General features: G+C 45.9%; 1 protein-coding gene across 1 annotated transcript in view; it reads right to left on the minus strand.

The window, feature by feature from the left end:
* Positions 1 to 25,433, minus strand: part of LOC138547970 (cytochrome P450 4B1-like) — a 283,416-nt gene that overhangs the window by 41,581 nt on the left and 216,402 nt on the right. The window contains exon 10 of the mRNA XM_069642247.1: positions 3,713 to 3,777. Coding sequence (XP_069498348.1) covers positions 3,713 to 3,777 — 65 coding nt within the window. The remainder of the gene's footprint in view (positions 1 to 3,712; positions 3,778 to 25,433) is intronic.

Consider the following 25,433-nt stretch of genomic DNA (forward strand, 5'->3'; position numbering starts at 1 on the left):
ATGATTGGCAAATCTTGGGCGAGGGGAGGGCTGGTCCTATATGGAGGTTGGATCGACCTGTCCCTAGCCTTCGATACAATTAACAGAAATAGGTTGTGGCTGAAATTGGATGCTTGGGGCATTCCTCCTGGGCTTTTGGCTATTATTTGACATCTTCATAAGGATACAAAGATACAGGTGAGACTGGATGCTAATGGCAACCTCTCAGGTCTGATCATGACAAGTAGAGGTGTCAGGTAGGGTTGCATTTTAGCCCCCTGCCTATTCAATGTCTCCATTTCTGACCTGGGCAGGGCCCTATCTCTTTGTGCTTTGGTTGCCCCAAAAATCGGGAACCATCTTTTGAGCTGGTTAGCGTACGTGGATGACGTGGTCCTAGTTGACTACTTTCCAATGGGTCTTCAGCGTCTCATTAGGGGGTTTGAGAGCAATGCAGCCATCAATGACCTAATGATCAACCCCTTGAAGACAAACGTTCTCTGCTTCTCAAACCCGGGTAAGAACATCCCTAAATTCAAATGGAGGTTAAATGGCCTCCTTATTCCCGTAAAGACAGAGATTAAATATCTCGTTCTGATTCTCTATGCTAGCCCTTCAGCCTCCAGTTTCAAAATTAACAGCCTGCCTGGAATCAATGACTAATGAATTGATTTGCCAGATGAAGAAACTGCAATCAAAGTACGGTACATTTTCTTTGGTCCTCCTAATTCGTTATTACAGGGGAAAGGTGAGTCCCAAATTGCTCTACGGGCTAGATTCAAACTCCCAGGCATGGAAGTTTAACTGGGAGAGGCTGGAGGGGCAAATTTGGAAGAGGGTGCTAAATCTACCCCAGTCTCCCTGGCCTCCAACATAAGATATGAGCTGGGCCTGTCTTCTTTGGTTGCTCTATTGAAGCAAAGGCTACTTCTATTATATTGTTCCATCGTGGCTCCAAAGAGCGGTTCCCTATATGAAGATGTGGCTGTCCACCTCGGGCAGGGAAAGTCCTCAGAATTGACGAGACTGAAAGAAATTGCCCTGAACTGTTTGGGCGAGTTGGGCAAAAGTCCTGAGGATTTGGTGGGGAACCCATAGAGCCTGAAAAAAGTTCTATTACATCGAGATTGGATTAAACAACCGATAGGGTCAGAAATCTGAAGTTGTCTTAGCCACTCTTGCTTCTTGATAAATCTAGAGCCATGTTACCGGGATATCCAATCAAATTCCCGAGCCAGAGGGAAAGATCTAGCTTTCTCAAGTTCCGCCTGAATTACATGCTAACTGGTGAGGTGAGGATGGCTAGAGACAACTCTGGCATGGAGGTTGGTCGTTGCATGGTGTGTGGTACCGGGGAGACAAAAACTTTAAGACATATCGTGACTGACTGCCTAGCCCTGAATGAATCGAGATGTAGATATCTCTCTCAATTTGTCAGTAGTGAAGACTGGCACACTACCCCTATTTTCTGAGAAAAGGGCTGCCTCTGGGCACAACAATAAATTAACCATGGGGGTCTTAAATCTGTTGAAATCTGTTGGATTGTCGTAGCTGTCTTTGGCGGCTTGATGTTTATGCTTGTATCCTTGGACCTAACATCATTTTTTCCTCCCTTTACCTTTCCTAATTTTCTGAAGGCCCCTCCTCTTTTTTCTTTCCTTTTTTGTCTTTTCTTCTATCTAATGAGGAATTGTGTAATGCTAAATAAAAGTATTGTCATGATAAATGAGTTTTAAAATGCATATTTTAATTTTCTTCTTTGTAAAAAGCTTATAAAATGACTAAATACAATTTTAAAAAAAGAACCAATAACTGGATCATGTTTGGGGTTTGTATTTTTTGCAATGCAACTGTAACATCCCTTGAACCACGTTTTTTACTGATATTTCACACACAGAGAATCACACACACACACACACACATTACTATCAGCTGTTTGGTTTCACTTTCACTGGGTGCATTGTTCATGCCTAGACTAAGCTATATTTCTTCCAATAATGTTAATATTTCTTGTTTTTAATTTATTTGTAAAGTGCCAAACAGCCCGCAGGCATTGGGCGCAAACATTAACACAGAGGACATCATAGGCACGGGACAGTGCACAACTCTAATGAACCCGAGGTATTTTAAGGGAAGAGATTAAATCATAGAGCCCAAGAACTTTACCTGAAGAGATACATTTTCAGGGTATTTCTGAAGTGACTCAGATTCGACGTTGCTCTGATAGCTAGGGTTAAGGAGGTGCAAAAGGAGGGTGCCGTAGCCCGGAAGGATCTACCTAGTCCCCTAGCTCTTTTGACTCGGATTCCCTGCAGTTGGGTGAGAGACGAGGATCGCAGATTTCTGGCCGTTTTATGAGGCATGACCAGTCCTTTAAGGTATTCCGGGGACTTACCACAAAGTGAGCGACGTATTAGTTGGCCCATTTTGAACTGGATACGTTCCTGTCTGGTAGCCAGTGTAGCTCTTTCCTAGTGTTGAATGTATGAGATCTTCTTGGGATAGCTATAGCGACAAGGACTGCGTCAGTTTGGATAATCTGGCAGACCCGAAGATTAGATATTGATGCTCCTCTTAACAAGATGTTGCAATCATTACACGAGCAACGGTCACTGAATTCGTTTTATTAAGACATGGGTGTATAGCCCGAAGGAGCATGCAATGATAGTTACAGGTCTTGCAAAGGTTTTGTACTTGGGCGTCCGAGTTCAGGGAAGCCTCCAGGAAGACGCACACAGTCTTATCTATCGATTGGGTCAAGATTTTATTGCCTTGTAGCATGAAATTTGCATAGGCGGAATCCAATTTTGCACGAGCCTGGGGAGAGCCAAAGATCAATAGCTCGGTCTTAATGCCGTTGGGACATAGCCATTTAGAGGACATCCACCCCTCAATGGCATTGTAGATGTTATTTAATGTCAATGAATCCTGGAAGTGTTCCCCGCTCAACTCGATGACCAGCTGCGTGCCATCGGCGAAACACAAGTGTTACTTTATCTAGTTCCATGTGGGTACGAATGGTATTTTAATAATTGAACTGATACAAAATTGAAAGTTTGGCAGTGACTTTCTGACTCCCAAGGCAAGTATTTGGCATATCGAAATAAGTTAGCAGAAAACGAATATTTGAGTCGGCTGCATACAATATTGATGGTGGATTGGTATGTTATATTACGAATATGCACACCTGAGTTTAAAGCATCCCAGAGATCCTTTTTAGGCTTCCGAAATGTGCTACATGAGATCTATTGAGAGCAAAACGTGGATAAGGAGTAATAACATGGCTACAGATTTTAAATGGGGATTTTGATTTTTGTTTAAGTTGGTGTGCTCTTTTAAACATTGCATGTTTTTATAGAAAATTAAAAGGGTTCATGATTGCTACTGTTGGAATTCAAGAAACGTTTGTAGATCTAACTACATTTTTCCAATGGGTGTTAGGGTGTTTATCGGTACAACGAAATTCTGTGAGTAACATTTCACAAACAGGATCATTCTGAACTTTTTAATTCTCTAAGTAGACAAGTATGGCTAAATAAACCTGCCCTACATATGCCCGTTGCTTCTTCTCCTTTTGGTCTGGGGTTTGTATGCAGCTTGACATCCCTTACATCTGAAGGAAAATGTAATGTATTAATGCAAGTCGATGCCTGCTCATTCTACCACATAGCATCATTAACTAAGGTGAGATTTCAATGTAAGTGTAAGCATGCAGTAAAATCTGAAGGCATACCTCTGGGTCGCTCCATATGATGGGGTCTCTGTGAATTGCATAGAAGCTCACAATAACTAAAGCACCTGCAAAAAAAACCAAAAAACAACAACATGCTCAATATTCACAATATCCATTAAAAACAAATACAAATATAAGTTATGGTTGGACAGTTACACTAAGGCTGCTTGAGATGCTTAACATTAAGGCCAGTGACTGGGAATACACTTTGTTGCAAACACACACACCCAACTGTGTGCCCACACCACCTGGTATCTGAGCCAATGCAGAAACCATCTTGATTTAGAAGGACTAGCAATGATCGTCTATTGGGCAGCAATGGTGGAAATTGAACTGGCATGTTTTCTTTCTGTCTGGGCATGAGGGGCATCTCATGCATACTATTTAGAGGGTTGGGCTTGTTTATATGTTCAGCTGTCTCAACAACTCCTCAACAGAAGCTCCTCAATAGACTGCAGTAATTGATAAATGAGCTTTGAAATGTTGGTTGAATATATATTTACAGCACTGGCAGAACGAGGATCCCTCCTTTTCCAGATCATGGAAATATCAGGAAGATAGTGGAGCAGTGTTAGTTTAATGGAGTGCATATGGCAATGTGCTTCAGAAAACTGTCACCTATCAGATTTGAGTAAAGCACTCTAGCATCGGAAATTCACCAGCGCAACCCCCATAGCCGGCCCCGACGTCATGGGGAACAACCAACACGAGCTCGAGAACGTCCAGTGAAGACAAAGTCTGCAGACACAGTGGCACCCACAGCCGAGCTTGCACGTTGTGCTTTTTTTAACTAGTAGTTTGCTGTTTTCAACAGGGGTCTATCCCTTGTTGAAAACAACTGTTTCTTAAAAAATACCAGCTAAACCCATGCTCCAGTACAGAGGTTGCAGGAGGTCAGCAGAGGTCACAACTGTGACCACAGAGGTCACACTTTCAACCTCTGGCGACCCCCAAATGACGTCCCTGCCAATTAGAGGTTCTGTGATGCAGGGATGAAGCTGCTGTTTAGATGTTACTAGCTGGGGTACCCAGCGTTGCCCGTGTTCTGATCGAGTGGTGGCTCATACGCCCTGGAGGATGTTGCTCTTGTCGCAATGTCTTTCCTTCAGTTTGCTCTGTTGTCTCATGTGCTCTGGCTGGAGGATGTTGCACTTGTCCTCATGTCAGCAATTCTTGCTTCAGTTTGCTCCGGCATCTCATTTGCCCTGGAGAAAGTTGCTCTTGCCTCTGGTCGGCAAGTCGTGCTAAGCTCTTGATATTGATTTTCACTTTGCATCATTTTTGTAGCGGCATGTTTCGGTCACTCAATAGCTTCAGCACATTTGAGAAAATGTCCAAGAAATATTGATTGATTGTGCTCTCTTCTTGTGAATGAACTCAAGTAAACTGTAACCTTGCCATTTCCCATATTTGGAGTGGCGCGATAAATGTAATTTTCTTTTCAAATTATTTTTGCATATAAGATTTTGCCCCAGACAAAAGAGAAGTCCATGCAAAATTTGGTAGACCTGGGTTCAACGCTGTGGATTTGAATAGCCGTGTTAGGCAGAAACCTGTGCAGTTCCCTTAGGGACCACTGTAAAAAGTTTAAGACTGCAGGTGTTAGCAGTAAACCCAATTGGTAGCAGTCTGTACCACTCAGATTTACCTGGTAGCTGTGGTAGATGAGTTAGGCAGTATATAGAGTATACACAATAGGGCCAAAAATACAGTAGCACAGGCAAACACTGACCAGAGCTTGCGTATAAAAGTATATCATTATTTATTTAAAAACACACTTGTAAAAATACACTGGCACTAATATGTCAAGCAAGTTCAAACACAGTCACTAGAAATATATACACCTCCCTAATTAATTATTTGACAAGTCTAGGTTAATACAACACTTATTTAGCAAAACAGAGGTGAGCACGTAACAATAGATGGCACTCCAATAATTATTTAAAAAGGGAGAGAAAAGGCAGAATAGGAAAAACACACAGTACCAACACTTTTAAGAACCCACAGCAAGTCAAGAAAGGCAGGGTCTACTGTAGAGCAAAAAGTTCATAGGCCAGGCCCACTCTTGGAGAGAGCAAGGCGGAATGTGCCCAAGATCACACAGTGGAAATGCACTCAAAGTCTTTGCAGAAAAGTCAAAAGAGGTTGGATCAAGTTAGAAAGGTAATGTTAACAGATCAGAGGTCACCCCAGGATAGAGAGTCAAGGATTTACGGGACACCTTGGACAGTCTGTTGCAAGGGAGACCAGGCGGGACACACTACTTGAAATGGTGAGAAAGCTCCAGCGGGGGCAGTTGTTCCTGGCAGCGGGTGCAAGTTGGTGCTTTGTCCAGAGGAAGAGAAGATCTCGATGTGGAGGAAAGCTGGAGGTCGTTGCACTGCCAGGGAAGAAACCAGCCGCAGAGTTTCCCGGTTAAAAGGTACAACCCTTTTATTCGCGGTAGTGGTGAAGCGTGGCTATCAGGCCGCCGGGGTGCTTGGCACGGGCAATTCGACAATGAGACGATCCAGGAAGGTGAAAAAGGCGAACTGGTTGGTCCCACCAGCTCAAAGGGAAGAAGACTCTTGTGGAGAAAGATCTTCTCTGTCGTAGGGAAAGTGGTGAGTTTCGTACAGCAGGGCTCCACCGGTGGTGTCGTCGTTGTAGATGGCTTAGCTTCTCCTCTCTTCGGATTCTTTAGGTCCTGTGGCGACTTCTGAAGTTCCAGTCCCCAAAGCCCTGCTTCTATGCAGAAAACCCCCATTCATCAGCCTAGCTGTCAATCGAACATGCAAGGTGGTGAGCCGGGCGGCTCACCACTGGGCCATTCATACAAGAGTGCGACTTGAGTTGCCAAGGCAACTCAGTCCAGGGTGCATATTCCCCCCTCCCACACATCCTGTAGACCCAGACAGAGTGGCACCACTTTTGGAGGCTTCTGTGTAGAAGCCCGCCAAAAGTGGAACAAAGGGCTCGACTTGGGTTAGGGTTTCAGAGGCGAACACAAACACCATTTTAAAACCGAGTCCTGGCAAAAAGTCCCAACCGGGGAATAAATATTAAATAAATAACCCAGCGGTATCTTTAACATTGCACCAAAAAGTGGTGCGTTTAAAATGAATGGGAAAATCCCATCGAAAATATTACGGTGGAATATTTTGCATGGTATACACTGCCACCAGCCAGAAACTCGACACGGGGGGACTGGACAGTGATCCCTTGGAAAACAGACCCAGGGGCAATCGAATTACCCCTACCAGTACTTCCACAATATGATGGTTTGTACTGGTTCTGTTCACAATTTAAGATTAGTAAAGTCAATGGTGACTTTACATGCCCTGGGAGACAGTAGTCAGTCCCAGGGTATGGAGTCTATGTTTGGGGGTCCCTGTGTTACTGCACTGAGGGTGCTGTGTAACATACATACCAAAAAGGCATGAAGCCCTATGGAGTAAAAGACCCCATAGCCCATAAAACACATTACAAAGTCAAAGGACATTCTCAAATCATGCCCAAGAGTGGGAGAAAAAGAGTCCCACTCTTAGCAGGAGAAAAAATAAACCCCAAAAATCCAGCAAAGCTGCTGGGCAACTCACTAGGTTTGGGAAATTAGCCTTTACAGAGAATTCTCCCTAACACTCGCCCCCCAACCCCACAGAATAAGGGACAGGAGGATTGAATCCACTCCTGGATGAATCTCATACCCTCTAGTCGATGACATACATCCTAGAGAGACCATCAGATCAGCATTTTGGTGGTGACACCCTGACCTATGTTCTATGGTCAAATCAAAGGTTTTCCTGTAAGCTATATGACCCACAAACCCTTTGAGGAACATCGGTCTTTTTAAAACTATAGGGGATCTGGTTGACCAGTCCCTCAAAAGTTGGTACAACCTCTGAACCTGTGATAGGCTTTTTCAAGAGGTCCTTATAAAGGATTCCCTTAGATCTAGAGGGGCCTCCAGAGTTCCTCGCCACCTCTCTGTTGGGAGAAGGTTGGGTTTTGGGCCTCTTGGTTAGAGGGACTGGAGATAAGCAAGGTACATGCTTCTCCTTCCTCTTAGATCTAATCTTACCTACTTTAGGAGTTTCACTCCCAAGACTAGGAATTGAGTTGGAGTCTTCAGTAGAAGGTCCAACTGTCTGAAGGCTTTTAGCCTTAGACTTTTCTTTTCTGGTTTTCCACCAGCACTGAGAATTACCAGTTCTCTTAGGCCTAGTTAGCGGTCCAGTTGGTCTCTATCCACCTCTTCCTCAGAAGCAGGGGGAATCACAGACTCTAAAACCGGGGGAATAATGATGGAGCTTGGTTTGGGCTCCCATTTCCCTAACATTTTAGCCTGAAATTTGCCTGGGTCAGAGGTCAACTTACCAACACCAGGGCTTGTAGTGGGGTTCTCTGTAGAGGTTCCCACAGGCTTAGAGTGGTTCCTTAAGGGGGCCTCTCTAGCCAATTTGGTTTGGTTCTGGGTCTCCATACTGGGAGGCCTGGGGCTACTGGATACTACTCCTAGAGTTCTTAGATCATTCCCCAACAGGACTCTCCCAGGCACCTCAGTCTGAACACTGACAGGAATCATCACTGTCATGTTGTTACACTGTATGAGGGCTGGTAGAATTGGAACAATTTGGACAAGGCCTCCAGACATCTTAGTGGGACCTTTGGGTGTCTTAGCAACATCCTCAGGCCTGAAAAAGCTTTCATCCACTACTATTCTGCTGGCCCCAGATTCTCGCCTGGCAGAAGTATCCTGGCCATTGACAAGAACACTGTCCATATAATAAACATTAGAGTTTTCTGGTATGCAGTTGTACACACTCCTATTCTGATCACTAACCAGACCCATGGACTCTACTGTTACACTTGCTTGAAGACCCAAAGGTTCTTCAGCAAAGACTTCAAAGTGAGTACTAGCCATTTGGATTTCTTCCTCAGGAGTGAAGGCTAAGGAGACTGTGCTGATCCCTGTAGTTTTACCCTTACATCTGGGATCTCCTTTGATGTGGTCAGTTGCCCCACAGAGATAGCATGTTCCAAATGCTCTCTGGAAGGGTGGCTTGGTCTGACCTCCTTCTGGTTTGTGACCAGAGGGTACACTAGCCTCTTGTGGTTTACCTTGGGGCTTACCCAAGTTATTTTGTTGTTTGGGGCCCTCTTTGGGTTGGGAGGTATTAGAAGTCTCTTGGTTCCCTTTTGGTGGCTGCTTTCCCTCATCATTTTTCTGAGTTACCCCAGAGTCCTTGTGAGTAGCCCTGTTGGCAACCCACAAGTCAGCAGCCTTAGCTAGCTTCCTGGAATGTAATTCCTTTGAATCAGCCAAGTGCTGTTTGAGCTCAGGAGAGCAGGCATCATAAATTGACTCCATCATTACAATATTTCTCATTTCCTCATAAGTGTTCACCTTGTAACCCTTAGTCCATCCCTCTAAGTTTTTCAAACACTCATTCACCCAGGTAGCCCAAGGCGTACCATCATTATTTTTGGGGGTCCTAAACCTCTTAAGGTACTGGGAAGGGGTCTTCCCAAATCTAGCTATTAAAGCTAGCTTCACACATTTATAGTCCTTCTTATCCACCTTCCGTAATTCCATTACCACATCAGATGCAACAGGGGGGAGCCTAGAGAACAACCAGGGAAGTAACTCATTCCCTGTGATGTCCTGGAGCGCATGATTATACTCAAACATAGCCACCAATCCAACACATCCAACTTAGGCTCATACATACCCACAATCTCTTTAGACATCCAGGGTCTTTTGGGACTGGTACTCCTAGAGGATCCGGAGAGAGAAGCATTTTCAACAGACAATTTCTTCATCTCTAGCTCATGCTCGAGCTCCATTTCTCTGAGCCTTAGTTCTTGATTCAGTTCTTGGTGCCTTTGTTCTGCTTGAGCATTAAGTCTCTTAAACTCCAATTCAAGTTTCATTTTTTCTAGTTCAAGACATTGAGGACTAAGTGTGGGACCTGGTAAAGGTCCAGTAGGTACAGCTGGTAGAGCAGACAGAGGCCCAGGGGGGACAGTCACAACAGCCTCACCCTCCTCTTCTGACTCTGTCTCAAGATTTTCAATACTTTGATCAATATCAATATCATCACTGTTATCTACATTCTCTGGGAGAGTGGATTCCTCTGAACCATCACCCAGACTTTGGTTTGCTAACAATCTTTCTATTAGCTCCATTGTCTTGCCTTTAGTCAGCAGATTCTTATGCTTACAGAGAACTCTTAAACAATCACCAGTTTTTGTAGCAAGGGACTCTTGACTATAACTTTCCATAGTTGACAGGTTAGAAAATAAACTTTTTAGTGCTAAGCTTTGTGGTTAGTTGCACTTAGGTATCAAAAAGCACACTAAAATGTATACTCAATACAAATCCCACTGCTGTAAACCAGTGTTAGGCAGAAACCTGTGCAGTTCCCTTAGGGACCACTGCACAAAGTTTAAGACTACAGGTGTTAGCAGTAAACCCAATTGGTAGCAATCTGTACCTCCCCGATTTACCTGGTAGCTGTGGCTGAGCAGTCAGACTTCTCTCAAGAAGAGTTAGGCAGTATATAGAGTATACACAATAGGGCCAAAAATACAGTAGCACAAGCAAACACTGACCAGAGCTTGGGTATAAAAGTATAAAATTATTTATTTAAAAACACACTTGTAAAAATACACTGGCACTAATATGTCAAGCAAGTTCAAACACAGTCACTAGAAATATATACACCTCCCTAATTAATTATTTGACAAGTCTAGGTTAATACAACACTTATTTAGGAAAACAGAGGTGAGCGCGTAACCATAGATGGCCCTCCAATAATTATTTAAAAAGGGAGAGAAAGGCAGAATAGGGAAAACACACAGTACCAACACTTTTAAGAACCCACAGCAAGTCAAGAAAGGCAGGGTCTACTGTAGAGCAAAAAGTTCATAGGCCAGGCCCACTCTTGGAGAGAGCAAGGCGGAATGTGCCCAAGATCACACAGTGGAAATGCACTCAACGTCTTTGCAGAAAAGTCAAAAGAGGTTGGATCAAGTTAGAAAGGTAATGTTAACAGGTCCAAGGTCACCCCAGGATAGAGAGTCAAGGATTTACGGGACACCTTGGACAGTCTGTTGCAAGGGAGACCAGGCGGGACACAGTACCTGAAATGGTGAGACAGCTCCAGCGGGGGCAGTTGTTCCTGGCAGTGGATGCAAGTCAGTGCTTCGTCCAGGGGAAGAGAAGATCTCGACGTGGAGGAAAGCTGGAGGTCGTTGCACTGCCAGGGAAGAAACCAGCCACAGAGTTTCCCGGTTAAAAGGTACTACCCTTGTATTCGCGGTAGTGGTGAAGCGTGGCTATCCGGCCGCCGGGGTGCTTGGCATGGGCAATTCGACCATGAGACGATCCAGGAAGGTGAAAAAGGCGAACTGGTTGGTCCCACCAGTTCAAAGGGAAGAAGACTCTCCTGGAGAAAGATCTTCTCTGTCGTCGGGAAAGTGGTGAGTTTCGTACAGCAGGGCTCGACCGGTGGTGTCGTCATTGTAGATGGCTCAGCTTCTCCCCTCTTCGGATTCTTTAGGTCCTGTGGCGACTTCTGAAGTTCCAGTCCCCAAAGCCTTGCTTTTATGCAGAAAACACCCATTCATCAGCCTAGCTGTCAATCAAACATGCTAAGTGGTGAGCCGGGCGGCTCACCATGGGCCAATCATACAAGAGTGCGACTTGAGTTGCCAAGGCAACTCAGTCCAGGGTGCCTATTCCCCCCTCCCACACATCCTGTAGACCCAGACAGAGTGGCACCACTTTCGGAGGCTTCTGTGTAGAAGCCCGCCAAAAGTGGAACAAAGGGCTCGACTTGGGTTAGGGTTTCAGAGGCGAACACAAACGCCATTTTAAAACCGAGTCCTGGCAAAAAGACCCAACCGGGGAATAAATATTAAATAAATAATCCGGCGGTATCTTTAACATTGCACCAAAAAAGTGGTGCGTTTAAAATGAATGGGAAAATCCCATAGAAAATATTCTGGTGGAATATTTTGCGTGGTATCCACTGCCACCAGCCAGAAACTCGACAAGGGGGGACTGGACAGTGCCCCCTTGGAAAACAGACCCATGGGCAATCAAATTACCCCTACCAGTACTTCCACAATATGATGGTTTGTACTGGTTCTGTTCACAATTTAAGACTAGTAAAGTCAATGGTGACTTTACATGCCCTGGGAGACAGTAGTCAGTCCCAGGGCATGGAGTCTATGTTTGGGGGTCACTATGACACCCCTGTGTTACTGCACTGAGGATGCTGTGTAACACACATACCAAAAACACATGAAGCCCTATGGAGTAAAAGACCCCATAGCCCATAAAACACATTACAAAGTCAAAGGACATTCTCAAATCATGCCTAAGAGTGGGAGAAAACGAGTCTCACTCTTAGCAGGAGAAAAAAATAAACCCCAAAAATCCAGCAAAGCTGCTGGGGGACTCACTAGGTTTGGGAAATTAGCCTTTACAGAGAATTCTCCCTAACAAGCCGGACAAACATACACACATGCGTATATTCAGCTTTATAAAGATATACCCCAACGTACTGACCAATTTCTGTCATGTCCCAGTTTTATTGAATCTTTCTTCACAGTGATATCGCAAATAGAAAGGAGGTGATCATGAAGTACAACAAACGGAGTGAAGATCAGACCAGTACTTTTGAAGTTTCAACAGAGCAATGCTAGTCTGCTCAAGGAAAAATCTGTGTCATGTATAAGGGTTCTGCATGACTCTACCTGTCTAGGTGCCCTTTGTGGGCAATTGCAAGAGGCATGTACACCTGCAGCTGCAACCGGACCTATCTATAGTAGCAATGCACACAGCCCTAGGCAATTAATCAGTTAAGGCCTTTTTAAACATCTTAAAGTTGAAAAGAAAAGGTGAAGAATCTAAAATAAATAGGTACAAAGAATCCAAAAGGACTGTTTGGATTTCAGATTTTAGAGTAAATCGTCGAAGTTGCAGAGACTCAGATGAATTCCTAAATTTACTCATATCCAGTTTTACTATTCGATGTCTCCCAGAGTCCATCAATCATCTTCTTGTGCCTAGAAGGGGACACTTGCCAGTCCAACTGCCTGGTGTGTCATACAATTTACCGCAGATTTGTGGACCGGTGGTCAGGAGGAGCATCCTACTTGGCTCCTTACCTAAAAAATAACTCCAATTTCTTTGTAAAATAAGTAATTTACCATCAAATATTGAATCACTGAAGTGCTTTGACCTCCCAAAAGATTAAATGACTTCCAAACTTTGGACATGTGATTGTACGACTTCCTTTTCCAAAATACTTACTAAAGTCCGCTAGATGCCAAAACGTGAAGGCGGGTGTTACACAGTTTCCTTACTTTACGCTATTGAAACACAGACACCAGGATGATGCAAATGAGGAAGGAAAGTCTTCTGATCAGTTGTTACGAACATACCTGCCGGCGGCTTACGGCGTCTCTCTTGTGGGTTGCTGTTTTTCTGCGCCGCACACAGCACTCCTTCCCTAGACCACCAGGGGTTTCACGCCGGTTGCGGCAACCTTTCCCTGGACTGCAGAGGGACCGACACCAGAAACAAGAATGCCGGCATCCCTCCTCCAGTCACCGACGGCAACGAGCATGGAGATTGCCATGGCGCTTCAAGGATATTAGGTAATGCGCGGATCGTCGACGGCACGGCAACATGGCATGTGATTATGCCATGTCACATGACCTACCAGGAAGCCATCTGGCATTATTTAAATGGCCGGCTTTTGAACACATTTGATTCTCAGCTTTTGTTGCAGGAGGCGTTTGTTTCTGTATGTCTGTTTTGACCTCCTGCGTTCTAGATTTTGGCTATAGCATTTTTTGCATTGCTGCTGTTTTTTCCTTGTTGGTTGTGGTGAACTGGCTATTTTTCTGGATATTGGATTACCTTGATTTTGACTCTGGAACTTGCTTTTGGAACACTCTTGGATTTCCCCTGGATTTTTGGAACCTTGGACATTGGACAGTGTGAAACCTTGGGCCCTCGTGCCGTTTCAGTTAGGGTTGCCTCATATTGGATTGGTTGACAACACCTAGCAAGATTTCATCACTTGAAGGCTTGCCTATTCCTGGATCCGGTATGTTATGTATATGGGAGAGGGGGAGGTTACATGTATATATAGTTAAAGATCCGTGTAACTAATTCCCTCTTTTCTTCTAGCTGCCGAGTGCCTGGCTATGCTGTATCAAGAATTTCATTTGGCTTTTTGAACTTTTCTTTTAAATAATTGGTTTGGGGTAGCAAACCGCTCCACTTCCCCCTACCTTAAGTTATACCCTTACGCCACCCCCATCTATTTTTAAATGAAACACTTTGCTCCCCACCTTTTTAAATGAATAAGTGCATACATCTCGCAAAAATTCAATCAAAAAATGTCTTTTCCACCTTGTTATTTTCTCATTCGTTTTTTTCGGGTAATACCCTTTTCTTGTATAGCAGAAGGCTTGTCATGAATCAACATAACTAAACCAGGTGCTTGACAATGTATGTAACTGACAGGCATTGACGAAGCTGGCACAGCAAAGATGGTGAGGGAATACCTCCTTCAGACCTAGGAGGTTCTTGAGACTGCCCTCTGAGCCATTTCCTTGGGCACCAGAAGAAACACTTTGCTCCCCACCTTTGATACAAGTGGCCCTTGATATGCCCCATTGCTATGTGTAGCCTGGGTGGACTCACTATATGGCAAATTAGGTAATTAATATCCTTTTCATCGTCTTCTGGACTTCTATTTCCACTAACTGTTTTCTCTGCCAGTAACATTTTGGCATCTAAGGCACCTACCTACTTTTTAAGAACGTTTTTTAAGAAAGTGTTCCAAATGATTGCTGTGTAGGCTGCACCCGTTTTCCGATTGGCTTCTCGGGCCTCCTGTACACCTACGCCCCCCATCCAGACACAGCACACATTCACAAAAAGATATAAAGTCAGTGTTTTGGGGAACGGCCAAGTGGCTTGGGAGGCTTTCTTTAGTCCGTCTTCTCTTCCCCCTCAGTGGCTTCTATGTGCCTCTATGCCTTCCACCGCGTACCTGTCCTCCTGCAGCATGGCTCGTCAGGGAATGTGGCTTCTGCAGTAATTGTGGAACCATGACTCCGACTTCTTCGTATGCGTTATTTCCTCCTGCTTGTGACTGGATCTGGCGTCAGGATTGCAGTGCGCCAGAGTCTTGGTCTTTTCCCCCGCTCTCCTCCATTATGGAATTATGGAGGAGCCAGCCCAATGAAATACAAGCACTCCCTCAGCTCTTATTTTCAGCTTAGGGAGTGCTCTTAACTGTCAAAGGGAAACACTGTTTCCCTTTAACAGATATAGTTCCCTAGCTGTGCAAGCCCAAATGAGCCATGCAAGGCTGGGGGGCGTTTGCTTCCCCGGCCTTGCTTGGCTCATTGGAAATGCTGGCTGGGGACTACATGTTTGCATGTGCAAGGGGGCGCTCCTGCGCCTCCTCGCACATACAGACAGAGCCGGCTGGAGTGAGGCGTCTCGTCACCCACGCTCATGTCCCGTCTACGCATGAGCAGAAACCAGGAAGCTTCCAGATTCCTGTTCATGGTACCCGGGGCCTAATCGCTGGTGAGGATAGACCCCCGTCAGAAGGAGAGTTTGTTGATGTTCTGTTTTTTTAATTTAAATTATGTGCATGGATGCGTGCATGCTTGTGTTGTTAGCTGAATGAATGTATGATGATGGATGCTGGTGTGCAGGAGAGCGTGATTGCTGTGTGAATGGTGTGTAAATGTGTGTGTTTGTATGTTCATTTATGGTGTCCAGTCATTAGTTCTAAAACAAAAGGAACGAATGCAATACATCCGAGTCAAAAGGACCGAAAAAAAAGACCGAATGCCTTTTTTTTAATGTATTTTTTTTTGTGTGTTTTGGTATAGGTAAAATGAATGGTTTTTGGCCAAAAAACAGGGGTTTGGGTGGTGTCCCGCCACCCCCCAACAAAAAAACAATGCAGTCTTTTTTTCCCCAGTCCTTTTGACTCGAATGTACTGCATTCGATCCTTTTGTTTTCAAATCTTTAACCTACAACCTCATTTATTTATTATTTAAATATGTGTGTCTTCCACGAGGCACTCCTACAGTTTGTATACAATACGAGCTTAGTTTGATCTCTTGGAATGCAAGAGTTTCTTGATTAACACTTAACTTGTTTTGAAAGATGACTTTAGACTCACCATGTCCGCAATTTGAAATATTGAAACATTCAGTAAACACAAAGAGCCTTTCTGTTCTGGCCATGTGGGCTGCTCGATCTAATGATATAATGGTGGCATTAGATACGGACCTGCCCACTCTGCTATCCAATCCTAATCAAGTCAAGAAAAAGCTGTGGAGATTGGATTGAATCGCAACAGGTGATCAGTATCAAAAACTTTGAATAACAAAAAACATTCAGAGTCATAAACGAGCAGTAAATGAGACTCAAAATTACTTGAAAATGTTCCCTGACCAAAAGCGAAGAAAGCTTTACATGAAGCTTTGCATGAATTTGCTCCCAACAAGTGAACGAACAAACGTCTGGTCACGAGTAGAAAATCTGTGTAATCTGTGTAGATTGTGCAACAACGATGACGAAACACTCAAACATTTAATTCTATCATGTACTGTCTTACCACTTGAACGAAGTATCCACTTTGGGAAATTTTGTGAAAGCAGACCAAGTCTAAGTGCAGATGACTGGTGGCAAGTCACCTTTGATGAATCTGACCGAAAATTAACCTTAGCCGTCACTTCCTTGTTAATGGTCATTATTGCAAGGCTTTCCGTGATGTAAAGTGAAGCTCTGGAGCAAAGATTTATTTTAATTTTTTTATTTTTGTTTGCCTTGGAACTGTGATGTACGTTAATTCATGATGTGTATATTATGTATGTACTTCTGTTTTTTAAAGGTTTGAATTAATCAATAAAAAAGAAAGTAAAAATATGTGTATGGATGCGTGTATGCTCGTGTTATGAGTGAATGCATGATGGGTGTTTGTGTGAATGAGCCAGAGAGTGCTTGCTGTGTGTATGTTGTGTAAGTCTGTGTGTGTGCGTGTTTGTGCTGGTCCGAGATGATTTTGGCAAGTGGGGGTTGGAGGTTTGTACAACAAAGGCATTGCCTTTGTTGAACAACCCCCCTCCCCACCAGCCAAAATGAGCTCTCTGTTTCAAGCTATGATAGATGTCTAGTAAAAATTACCATACCTGCCCCCTGACCGACAGTGCCTGGCATACACACATAACCATATTGATTGTGTGCGTGTGTAAGGAGCTCGGGACACTAGGGACAGGCAAGTCATTTTTTATAGTGGGCATCTATGATAGATGTACATACAAACAATCACATTCATCATGTGTGTGTGAGGCACTGGGGCCCAGGGGGCAGGCATGGCATGTTTTACTTGGTATCTCCAGGAAACAATGCCAGCCCAGTCCGCTGGAATTTCTAGCACCACACATGTAATGTCAAGCCTGACCCCTAAGCCCCCAGTGCCTCGCATGTACATGTTAGGGAGAATTCTCTGTTTAGGCTGAATTTCCTAACCTAGTGAGTCCCTCAGCAGCTTTGCTGGATTTTTGGGGTTTATTTTTTTCTCCTGCCAAGAATGAGACTCTTTTACCCTCACTCTTGGGCATGATTTGAGTGTTTCTTTGAATCTAGATGTGTTTAATGGGCTATGGGGTCTTTTACTCCATAGGGCTCCATGTGTTTTTGTGATGTGTGTTACCCAGCACCCTCAGTGCAGTGACACAGGGTGTCATAGTGACCCCCCAGTATAGACTCCATAACCTGGGACTGACTACTGTCTCCCAGGGCATGTAAAGTCACCATTGACTTTACCAGTCTTAAATTCTGAACAGAACCAGTACAAACCATCATATTGTGGACGTACTGGCTGGGGCAATTCAATTGCCCCGGGGTCTGTTAGCCGAGAGGGCACGTCTCCGTCCCCCCTGATCGAGTTTTGGCTGGTGGCAGGGGATACTACTTTTTATATTCAACCGCAAATATTTTCCTATGGGATTTCCTATTGTTTTAGGCTACTATCTTTATTTAATTATTTACGGTAGCCTCGAACATACCGCCAGTTTATTTAATTAATATTCATTCTCCGGTTGGTATTTTTTGCCAAAACTTGATTCTAAAATGGGGTTTGTGTTCTCTTCTGTGACTCCAACCCAAGTTGAGCCCTTTGTTCCACTTTTTGGCGGGCTTCTCCACAGAAGCCCTCCAAAGTGGTGCCACTCTGTCTGGGGTACTTAGGAGGGGTGGAGGGAAATTTGGGCACCCTGGACTGAGGTGCTTAGGCAACTCAAGTCGCACTCCATCCTGATTGGCCCAAGTGGTGAGCCGACCGGCTCACCACTTAGCCTGTTTGAGTGACAACTAGGCTGAGTGAATGGGGGTTTGCTGCATAAAAGCAGGGCTTTGGGGACTGGAACTTCAGAAGTCGCCACATGACCTAAGAATCCGACGAGGGAGAAGCTGAGCCGACCCACCACGACCGGTGGAGCCCTGCTGGACCGTCTCACCACTTTTTCCCAACGACAGAGGAGATCTCCCTCCGGAGAGTCTTCTTCCTTTAACTGGTGGGGATAACCAGTTTCACCGTCTTTTCGCTTTCCCGACATATCTCGTGGCTGCCTTGCCCGTGCCAAGCACCCCGGCAACCGGGATACCACGTTTTACCACGACCGCGAAACCAAGGTACCACCTTTAACCGGAAAACTCTGCGGCTGGTTTCTGCCCTGGTAGTGCAACAACCTTCATCTTTCCTCCAAGTCGAGATCTTCTCTTCCCCTGGACGACGACGCAACTTGCACCCACTATCAGGAACAACTGCCACCGCTGGAGGATCCTTCCCACTTAAGGTACCGTGTCCCGCCTGGCTTCCCTTGCTACCGACTGTACGGGGTAGATTTAGTCCCCGGCTTTCGAACCTGGGTTAGCCTGGGACACCTTGGCTAAACTTTTATAAGCCTCTCTAAACGCTTTTCTGAACCCCCTGCAAGACTTTCTAAGCCTAGTGTAACTGTGTGATCTTGGGCGTATTTGTGCTCTGCTCTCTCTAAGAGTGGGCCCAGCCTTTGGACTTTGGCTCACCAGTGACTTTTTGCTCTCTCCCTTGCTAACAGTGTTCTGGAATCGTAGAGTGGTGTACCTCTTCTTATTTTGTCTTTTTCCCTCCCTTTTTCACAAACTTATTAGAGTGCAATCTACTTAAGCGCGCACATCTGTATGAAAATAAGTGGTGTTTTACTGTTATTTTCTAATAGGGAAAAAGGGGTGTATATATCATAATAGTAACTGTGTTTAGAATATTTTACAATAAGAGTGCTGGAGTGTTTCAACTGTGTGTTTTTAAATAAATAATTATATACTTTGATACCAAAGCTCTGGTCAGTGTTTGCTTGTATTATTGTATCTGAGTGCCTATTGAGTATACTTTGCATACTGCCTAACTCTTCTTGAGGGAAGTCCGACTGCTCAGCCACAGCTACCAGGTAAATCTGGGTGGTACAGACTGCTACCAAGTGGGTTTACTGCAAACACCTGTAGTCTTAAATCTTTTGCAGTGGTCCCTAAGGGAACTGCACAGGTTTCTGCCTAACAGTACACACACTTGATTATCTGTGCATGTGAGGCACTGGAGGGCAGTGAGGGGAGCAATGCCATATATTAATGGGCATCTGATAGATGGCCAGTAAATAATATCATGACTTGCCCCCCCAGCACCTCGCATGCACAAAATTAATGTGTCTCTGTTAGGCGCTCTGGGACATCTCTTTCAACTTCATGACGCCGCGCTCTGCAGCCTGCTCTTGATCCACCTTATGCTGCATTTCAGCTGCTACAGGGTAAGCCTGTGATTGTGCTGCACATTTTTGCACGCCGCCGTGTGTCTCTTTACAAAAATCGAATCTGCATCATTTTGAAAAATGTTATTTGAAGAGCGCACTGTGAATCCAGCAGTCTTTGCCCGTGCCTGATAATTTCTAGCAGAATCAGAATCCGACTGTATTGGGTCTACTGTATTGGGCATTTTTACAGTAGCACATCAAGTGTGCCCTCGCCCTTCCAACATGGCCGCATCAGGATCCCTGTAATTCCTCCTCCTTGGCCTGGACCAACTCCCCACTCCCATTAATCTGCTTAAAAGGTGAGTCTCTTGGCTTGGAAGGCAGAGTCGACGACTGGAAAAAAAGAACCGAAGACGAGCTGGAAGAGGACGGCTGCTGCAACTACTGGACCATTGGTTTGCCTGGTAAAGCCCTGCTACAGGTCTGAATCGCAACGTTCATCTCGACAGAGAAGCCCCTTCAAGGACACCCTGTGAGTTGGTAGGACCAATCAACTCGTAAACCACCTGGACACCATTCCCTGAGATGGTTAGGATTAACCAGGGAGAAGGACACCAGCTTGTGTGCTTGAAGAAGCAGCTACCGGAATCGAAGAATTGGCTGTTTGCCAGCTTGGTGACCCGTCCCTGTGCAGTGCAGGAGTCCCCCGACATCCTCCATCTTGTCCCCACGACTGAGACTCAGGAACAACGAGATCTGCAGGAACTGCCAGGAACAGAAGTCTTCAGCTGCATATTTTTCTTCAATATAAGGTACTGTGAAAATCCGACCGAGAGAACTTACCTCTCACAGCAAAAGTTTGTGGAACTTTGGTAACTTGCAGGTCTAGTCAGCTTGTGACCCGACATATGAACATTTCTTCCGTGAACCACTTCTAAGAACCGTGGAAAAGACTTTTCCGTTTAAATACCAGAACCGCTTTTACCTATACAAGACTCTAGACCATTGACTTTGGCCTACCTATTGCATTGAATCAACTTCTCTGGTGAACTCAAACTATTTGCAATGTTTTAAAGTAACTGTAATATTCGTTTTATTAACTTATGCCTTTTTGCTCCTACTTCAATGCTATTTTGCTCCTACTTCAAGGGAGCTCAACTGCTTAGTAATCAGTATTGTAGTGAATATTCGTGTGCTATTTGATTGCCTCCTTCTAGTGAATGTTTTCTAAATGATTGTGTAATAAATTAAGAAGTGTTTTACCAAGAAACCTTGAGTGTAAGTGTCTATCTGAATACTTGTTATTGTGGACCTCTGTGTAACATCCTTACAAGCTCACATTCCCTCTTGAGATAAGCCTGGCTGCTCAGCTCGCTACCAAAAACTGTGTGGTACAGACTTATACCAAAGGTTCGTTTTGCTTACACCTGCAGTCCTAGTTGTGTGTTGTGGTCCCAGAGGGTACTACATACAAACGTTGCCTAACAGTAGGAAGAAGTTTAAAAAGTATATCTTGGCTGCCAACCCTGGTCTCCCCATCGCTGATACCTATTCCAGCTTTTCCTCCAGCCAGACCCTCACTGACATCCTCTTTGTCGCTCCTTAGGCAGATCTATGGACTCTTCATATGATCTCTGTGCTCTCCCCTCTCTCCTCCTCTCCCAATAATGGTGGCACCCGCTGGGAAGCCCTTATGGCCCACTTTGACTACGCTAATTGATCATTAATATCTATCTAAACGGCACCGTCATGGTCCAAGGCCCTAAAGCCAATATCCTCCTCTTTGATAGGCGCTTGCCTCATCAATTTCCTTTCATCTCCTGCTGTTTCCTCCCCCTCATCCCCTGGCCACCTTGCCCTCTCCTCCCTCCTCTCTTGCCCCACCTCGGGCTCCTTCCTCCCCTCTGCAGGGTGTACCACTGATCTGTACCCCCCCGGAAGGCCTTTAAGGCTGGCAACCTTCTTCATCTTGCCACTCTCAACTCTGGCTCTGCTGTCAAACACTCCTTTGACATCTGCCATCTCTTGGAAGAACTTGACCTCGATGTCCTTGGTCTTACCAAGACATGGTTCACGACCAGCTCTGTCACGAGTTTTCACACTCTACTCCCTGATGGTTACAAGATCCTCTCTGCACCCAGATCCACCCAGTCCAGAGGGGGTGTAGCCCTGATCTTTCCTGAGTGGATTCCTGCCTCAATCATTCCCACGCAGACTTACTCCTCTTTCGAATGTCTTGTCTGCAGGCTTTCTCTCTCTCCTAGTCACTCTCTTACCGTGGCTACTCTCTACCGGCCCCTTGGTCCGATCACCTCATTTCTCTCTGAGTGGGCTGACCTGTCCTCCTCCCTTCCTGCCTCCACCACTCAACTCCTACTTCTTGGTGACCTCAATATCTATCTTGATTCTCCTTGTTCCTCCTCTGTACTCTGCCGAGACCTCTGTGATTCCCTCTTCCTTTCTATCCTCCACTCTGGCCTGACTCACTCTGCAGGCCATACTCTTGATGTCTTCATCTCCTTTAACCTCCCCCTTTCCATCCCTCTGATCACTCCTTTCTCCTGGAGTGATCACTCCCTCCTCTCCTCCCATCTCTTCCTTTCTAATGCCCAGGCCAAGCCAACTCCAACAAAGCCACCTACCTTCTCAGTCATCCAACCCATGAAGCGTGTGTCAGTTGAGGCTTTTGCCGCCACCTTCTCCCCCAACCACCTCCATCGCTGGCTGACTCAAATCCTGACACAGCCCAGTCTATGATATACTCTTCCATTTCTGATACTCTTGATGCTCTTGCCCCTGTCATGAGGATAAGCTTGAAGCACAAAACCAAGTGCAATTTTTGGTATGACTCTGAACGAGCTACACTTAAACGTAAGTGTAATGTGGCTGAGAGGAGATGGAGGACTTCTTGTTCATCCTCTGACAAACTGGCCTGTCGCCTGCTCCAAAGGCATTACCGACTCTCTGTCCACACTAAGAAGAGAGCCCACATCCAAGCCTGTGTCTCTGCATCTTACAACTTGGCCAAACTCTTTAAAATCTGCAAGGAGCTGGCTGATCCTGCTGCAGTCTCAACCTTTCCTGTCGCCTCCCAGGCCCTCTGGAGTGCCCTTGCCTCTCACTTCATCTAAAAAACCCAGGACATCCTGTCCGTCCACTCTCTTGTCCATTTCGTCCATTCCCCCTCTCCTCCCCTCTCCTCCTGTAAGCTCTGGCCCTCCTACAGCCCTTCCCCCGCCCTCCCATTTTTTCACCTTTTCCTCTTTTTTCCCCTGACAAGGTCTCTGGACAAGTCCGATCTATCAAAGTCTCATCACAACAGGTACTTCCATGTTCCTCCAAAATCATCAAGGGCTACATTGACACCCTTGCTCCTGCCCTGGTAGATTTCTGCAACCACTCCTTTGCCTCAGGAGCCTTCTCCTCCCCTCTGAAGCACTCATTTGTGCACCCTCTTCTCAAAAAACCCACAGCTGATCCTTCGTGTCTGGCTAACTATCTCCCAATCTCCATCACTCCTTTTCTGCAAAAACCTTTGGAAAAGCTGGCCATCTCGCAGCTTAACCTTCACTTTGACTTTGCCGGTTGTCTCCATGACCATCAGTCTGCCTTTAGAGCAGCCAGAAGCAAGGAAACTGCTCTCCTAAACATCCGGGAAGATCTGCTCTCCAACCTTAACTCTAATATCCCCTCTTCCCTCCTCCTACTCGATCTCTCCTCTGCCTTCGACAAGGTCAACCATACAATCCGGCTCAACCGTCTCCGGAACAACCTGGGTATCATCAATCAGGCTATGGCCTGGCTGTAACGCTCACCTGACTCCCACGGGGGCGCTGGCCTGGTTCGCGCTGCTGTGACCTCGTCTATGGTGATGCGCAGGGTTCGGAAGACAGACTGGACCGGTCCCCAGATCTGGCTTGTCTGACTCGCAGAAGTATCCTTCTGTAGGTGAGAATAGGGGGTTAACTGTCTGCGGGGTAATGCAATCGGCCTCCCACTTACCCCTCTCACCCTCCTCAAAACCCTTCTGTGCTTCCCCGTAGCGTCTCACCTTAGGGTCTGGAAGGACGAGCTCTCCATTCTGCTTCTGATGCAGGGGCGCGTTGGTATCCAGTTACGTCACTGAATTTTCGGATGGGTGAGAACCAAACTTGCTTGGCTTCCAGGTAAGTTTTTCTATAAGTGGTTCCCCTTGTGTCCATGCATTAATGTTCTAATGCTAGTGTCTTTTTCCCCATAGGGGCCGGGGTACGGAATGCCGGGGAACAGGCACCGACCCGAGGTGAGCGGTGAAATCCTTGTGGAAATCAGGTAAGTCTTTAATGAGTGTTTTGGTAATGTGTTTTCATTCACTCATTAACGCTGATGTCTTTTTCCCCTTAGGGGCCGGGGTCCGAAAATGCCTGGATGCGGCGCGGACCCGAAATGAAAAGGGAATGACCCAACAGGTAATTCTTGACATGGAGTTTTAGCTTCCCTTTTCCCTTCTTTCTCTCACCTTTGTTCTTGTCTTTTTCTCCCTAGGCGCGGGGGCGCGACTGCGAATCCGGATGGTCGCTGCTGAACATGGAGGCGCCCTGTAAAGGTGAGTAGAATGCGGCGCTGCAGCGATCGATGCAATGTGCTTTTAAAAATAAATGTCTTCCTTTTCAGGATTGTCGGCGAAATGTCTCTGGGATGCAGATTTAGCAGGTGAGGCCTTTTCCTTCTTCTGTTCTCTTGTTCCCTTCCTTTGCAGGTGATTCAGGATGCTGGCAGGTGTGGCAGAAGTCAAGATGCAGGAGCAGACACGGTGAGCGTCTAGCTGCTAGATGCAGAACAACGCGAAGCACGTGTGGCTGATCAGGTGTGGTTTAAATAGCCTTGGAAGAAGTTCCTAGAATGTGTCCTTCCTCCAATCAGGTATGTATCCTTCCCCGACCACGCCCGGGTGGTAAATGAGTCCCACAGGTAAAGTAGTTCCTTTCAGGCCTCAAGGAGGCCGGGGTTCTGCAGCATGGTCTGCATCAGGTAAGTGCACCCAAACACTTTCATAATGAGCCTGGCGCCTATGGCGCCAGGACTGACGTTTTCTATGAGCCTGGCGCCATAGGCGCCAGGACGCTGTCCAAAGGGCCCCTATAAGGGGTTGCTGGGACCTTCCCCGGGGACTTGATGTTCCCTCTCGGGGACGCAGGGCCTGAGCCGGCTCCCCAGGAGCGGGCATCGTGACACTGGCTGACCACTTTTCTCTCTGATCGACCCTCCCAGGTCCAAGTTGGGTCCTTCCTGTCATCTATCTCCCTTTCTACCTGTGGTGTTCCCCAGGGGTCTAACCTCTCACCTTGGCTTTTCAACCAATACCTGCCAATTCTCAACCACTGCATTGCCATTTTCTGCTCCAATTTCCAGTGCTATGCAGATGACACAACTAATTTTCAGGCTTCCCTCGGCCACCTCTTCTCCTCCTCTCATCTTCAACTGCCTATCTTCCATCCAGGATTGGTGTGCCGCCAATGATCTCTGCCTGAATGCCAGCAAGACGGAGATCCTCCTCTTCGGCACACCTTCACCCTCCTTTCCTGTCACTCTTTGGCTGGCCTCTCTTGGCCCTCCTTCTACCCCCACCTGTGGGGCTAAGAACCTTGGGTCATCTTTGACTCCACGCTGTCCTTCACTGCCTACATCTCCGATGTCTCAAAAAAAGTCTAACTTCCTACTACACCTCCTCAGAGGTATTCTACCTTTCCTCTCCTTCCCCAAGAAGCTCACTGTATCTCGAGCCCTGGTTCTCTCTAGGTTGGACTAATGAAACAGCCTCTTTCTAAATTTACCTGCTTCTACTCTCCACCCTTTGCAGCTTATCCAGAACTCACTGTGAGACTTGTCCTTGGCCTCAAACCCTGGGATGGTATATCA

Source organism: Ambystoma mexicanum, chromosome 1q (assembly GCF_040938575.1).
Source record: "Ambystoma mexicanum isolate Mex_15411 chromosome 1q, UKY_AmexF1_1, whole genome shotgun sequence".
Lineage (NCBI taxonomy): Eukaryota > Metazoa > Chordata > Amphibia > Caudata > Ambystomatidae > Ambystoma > Ambystoma mexicanum.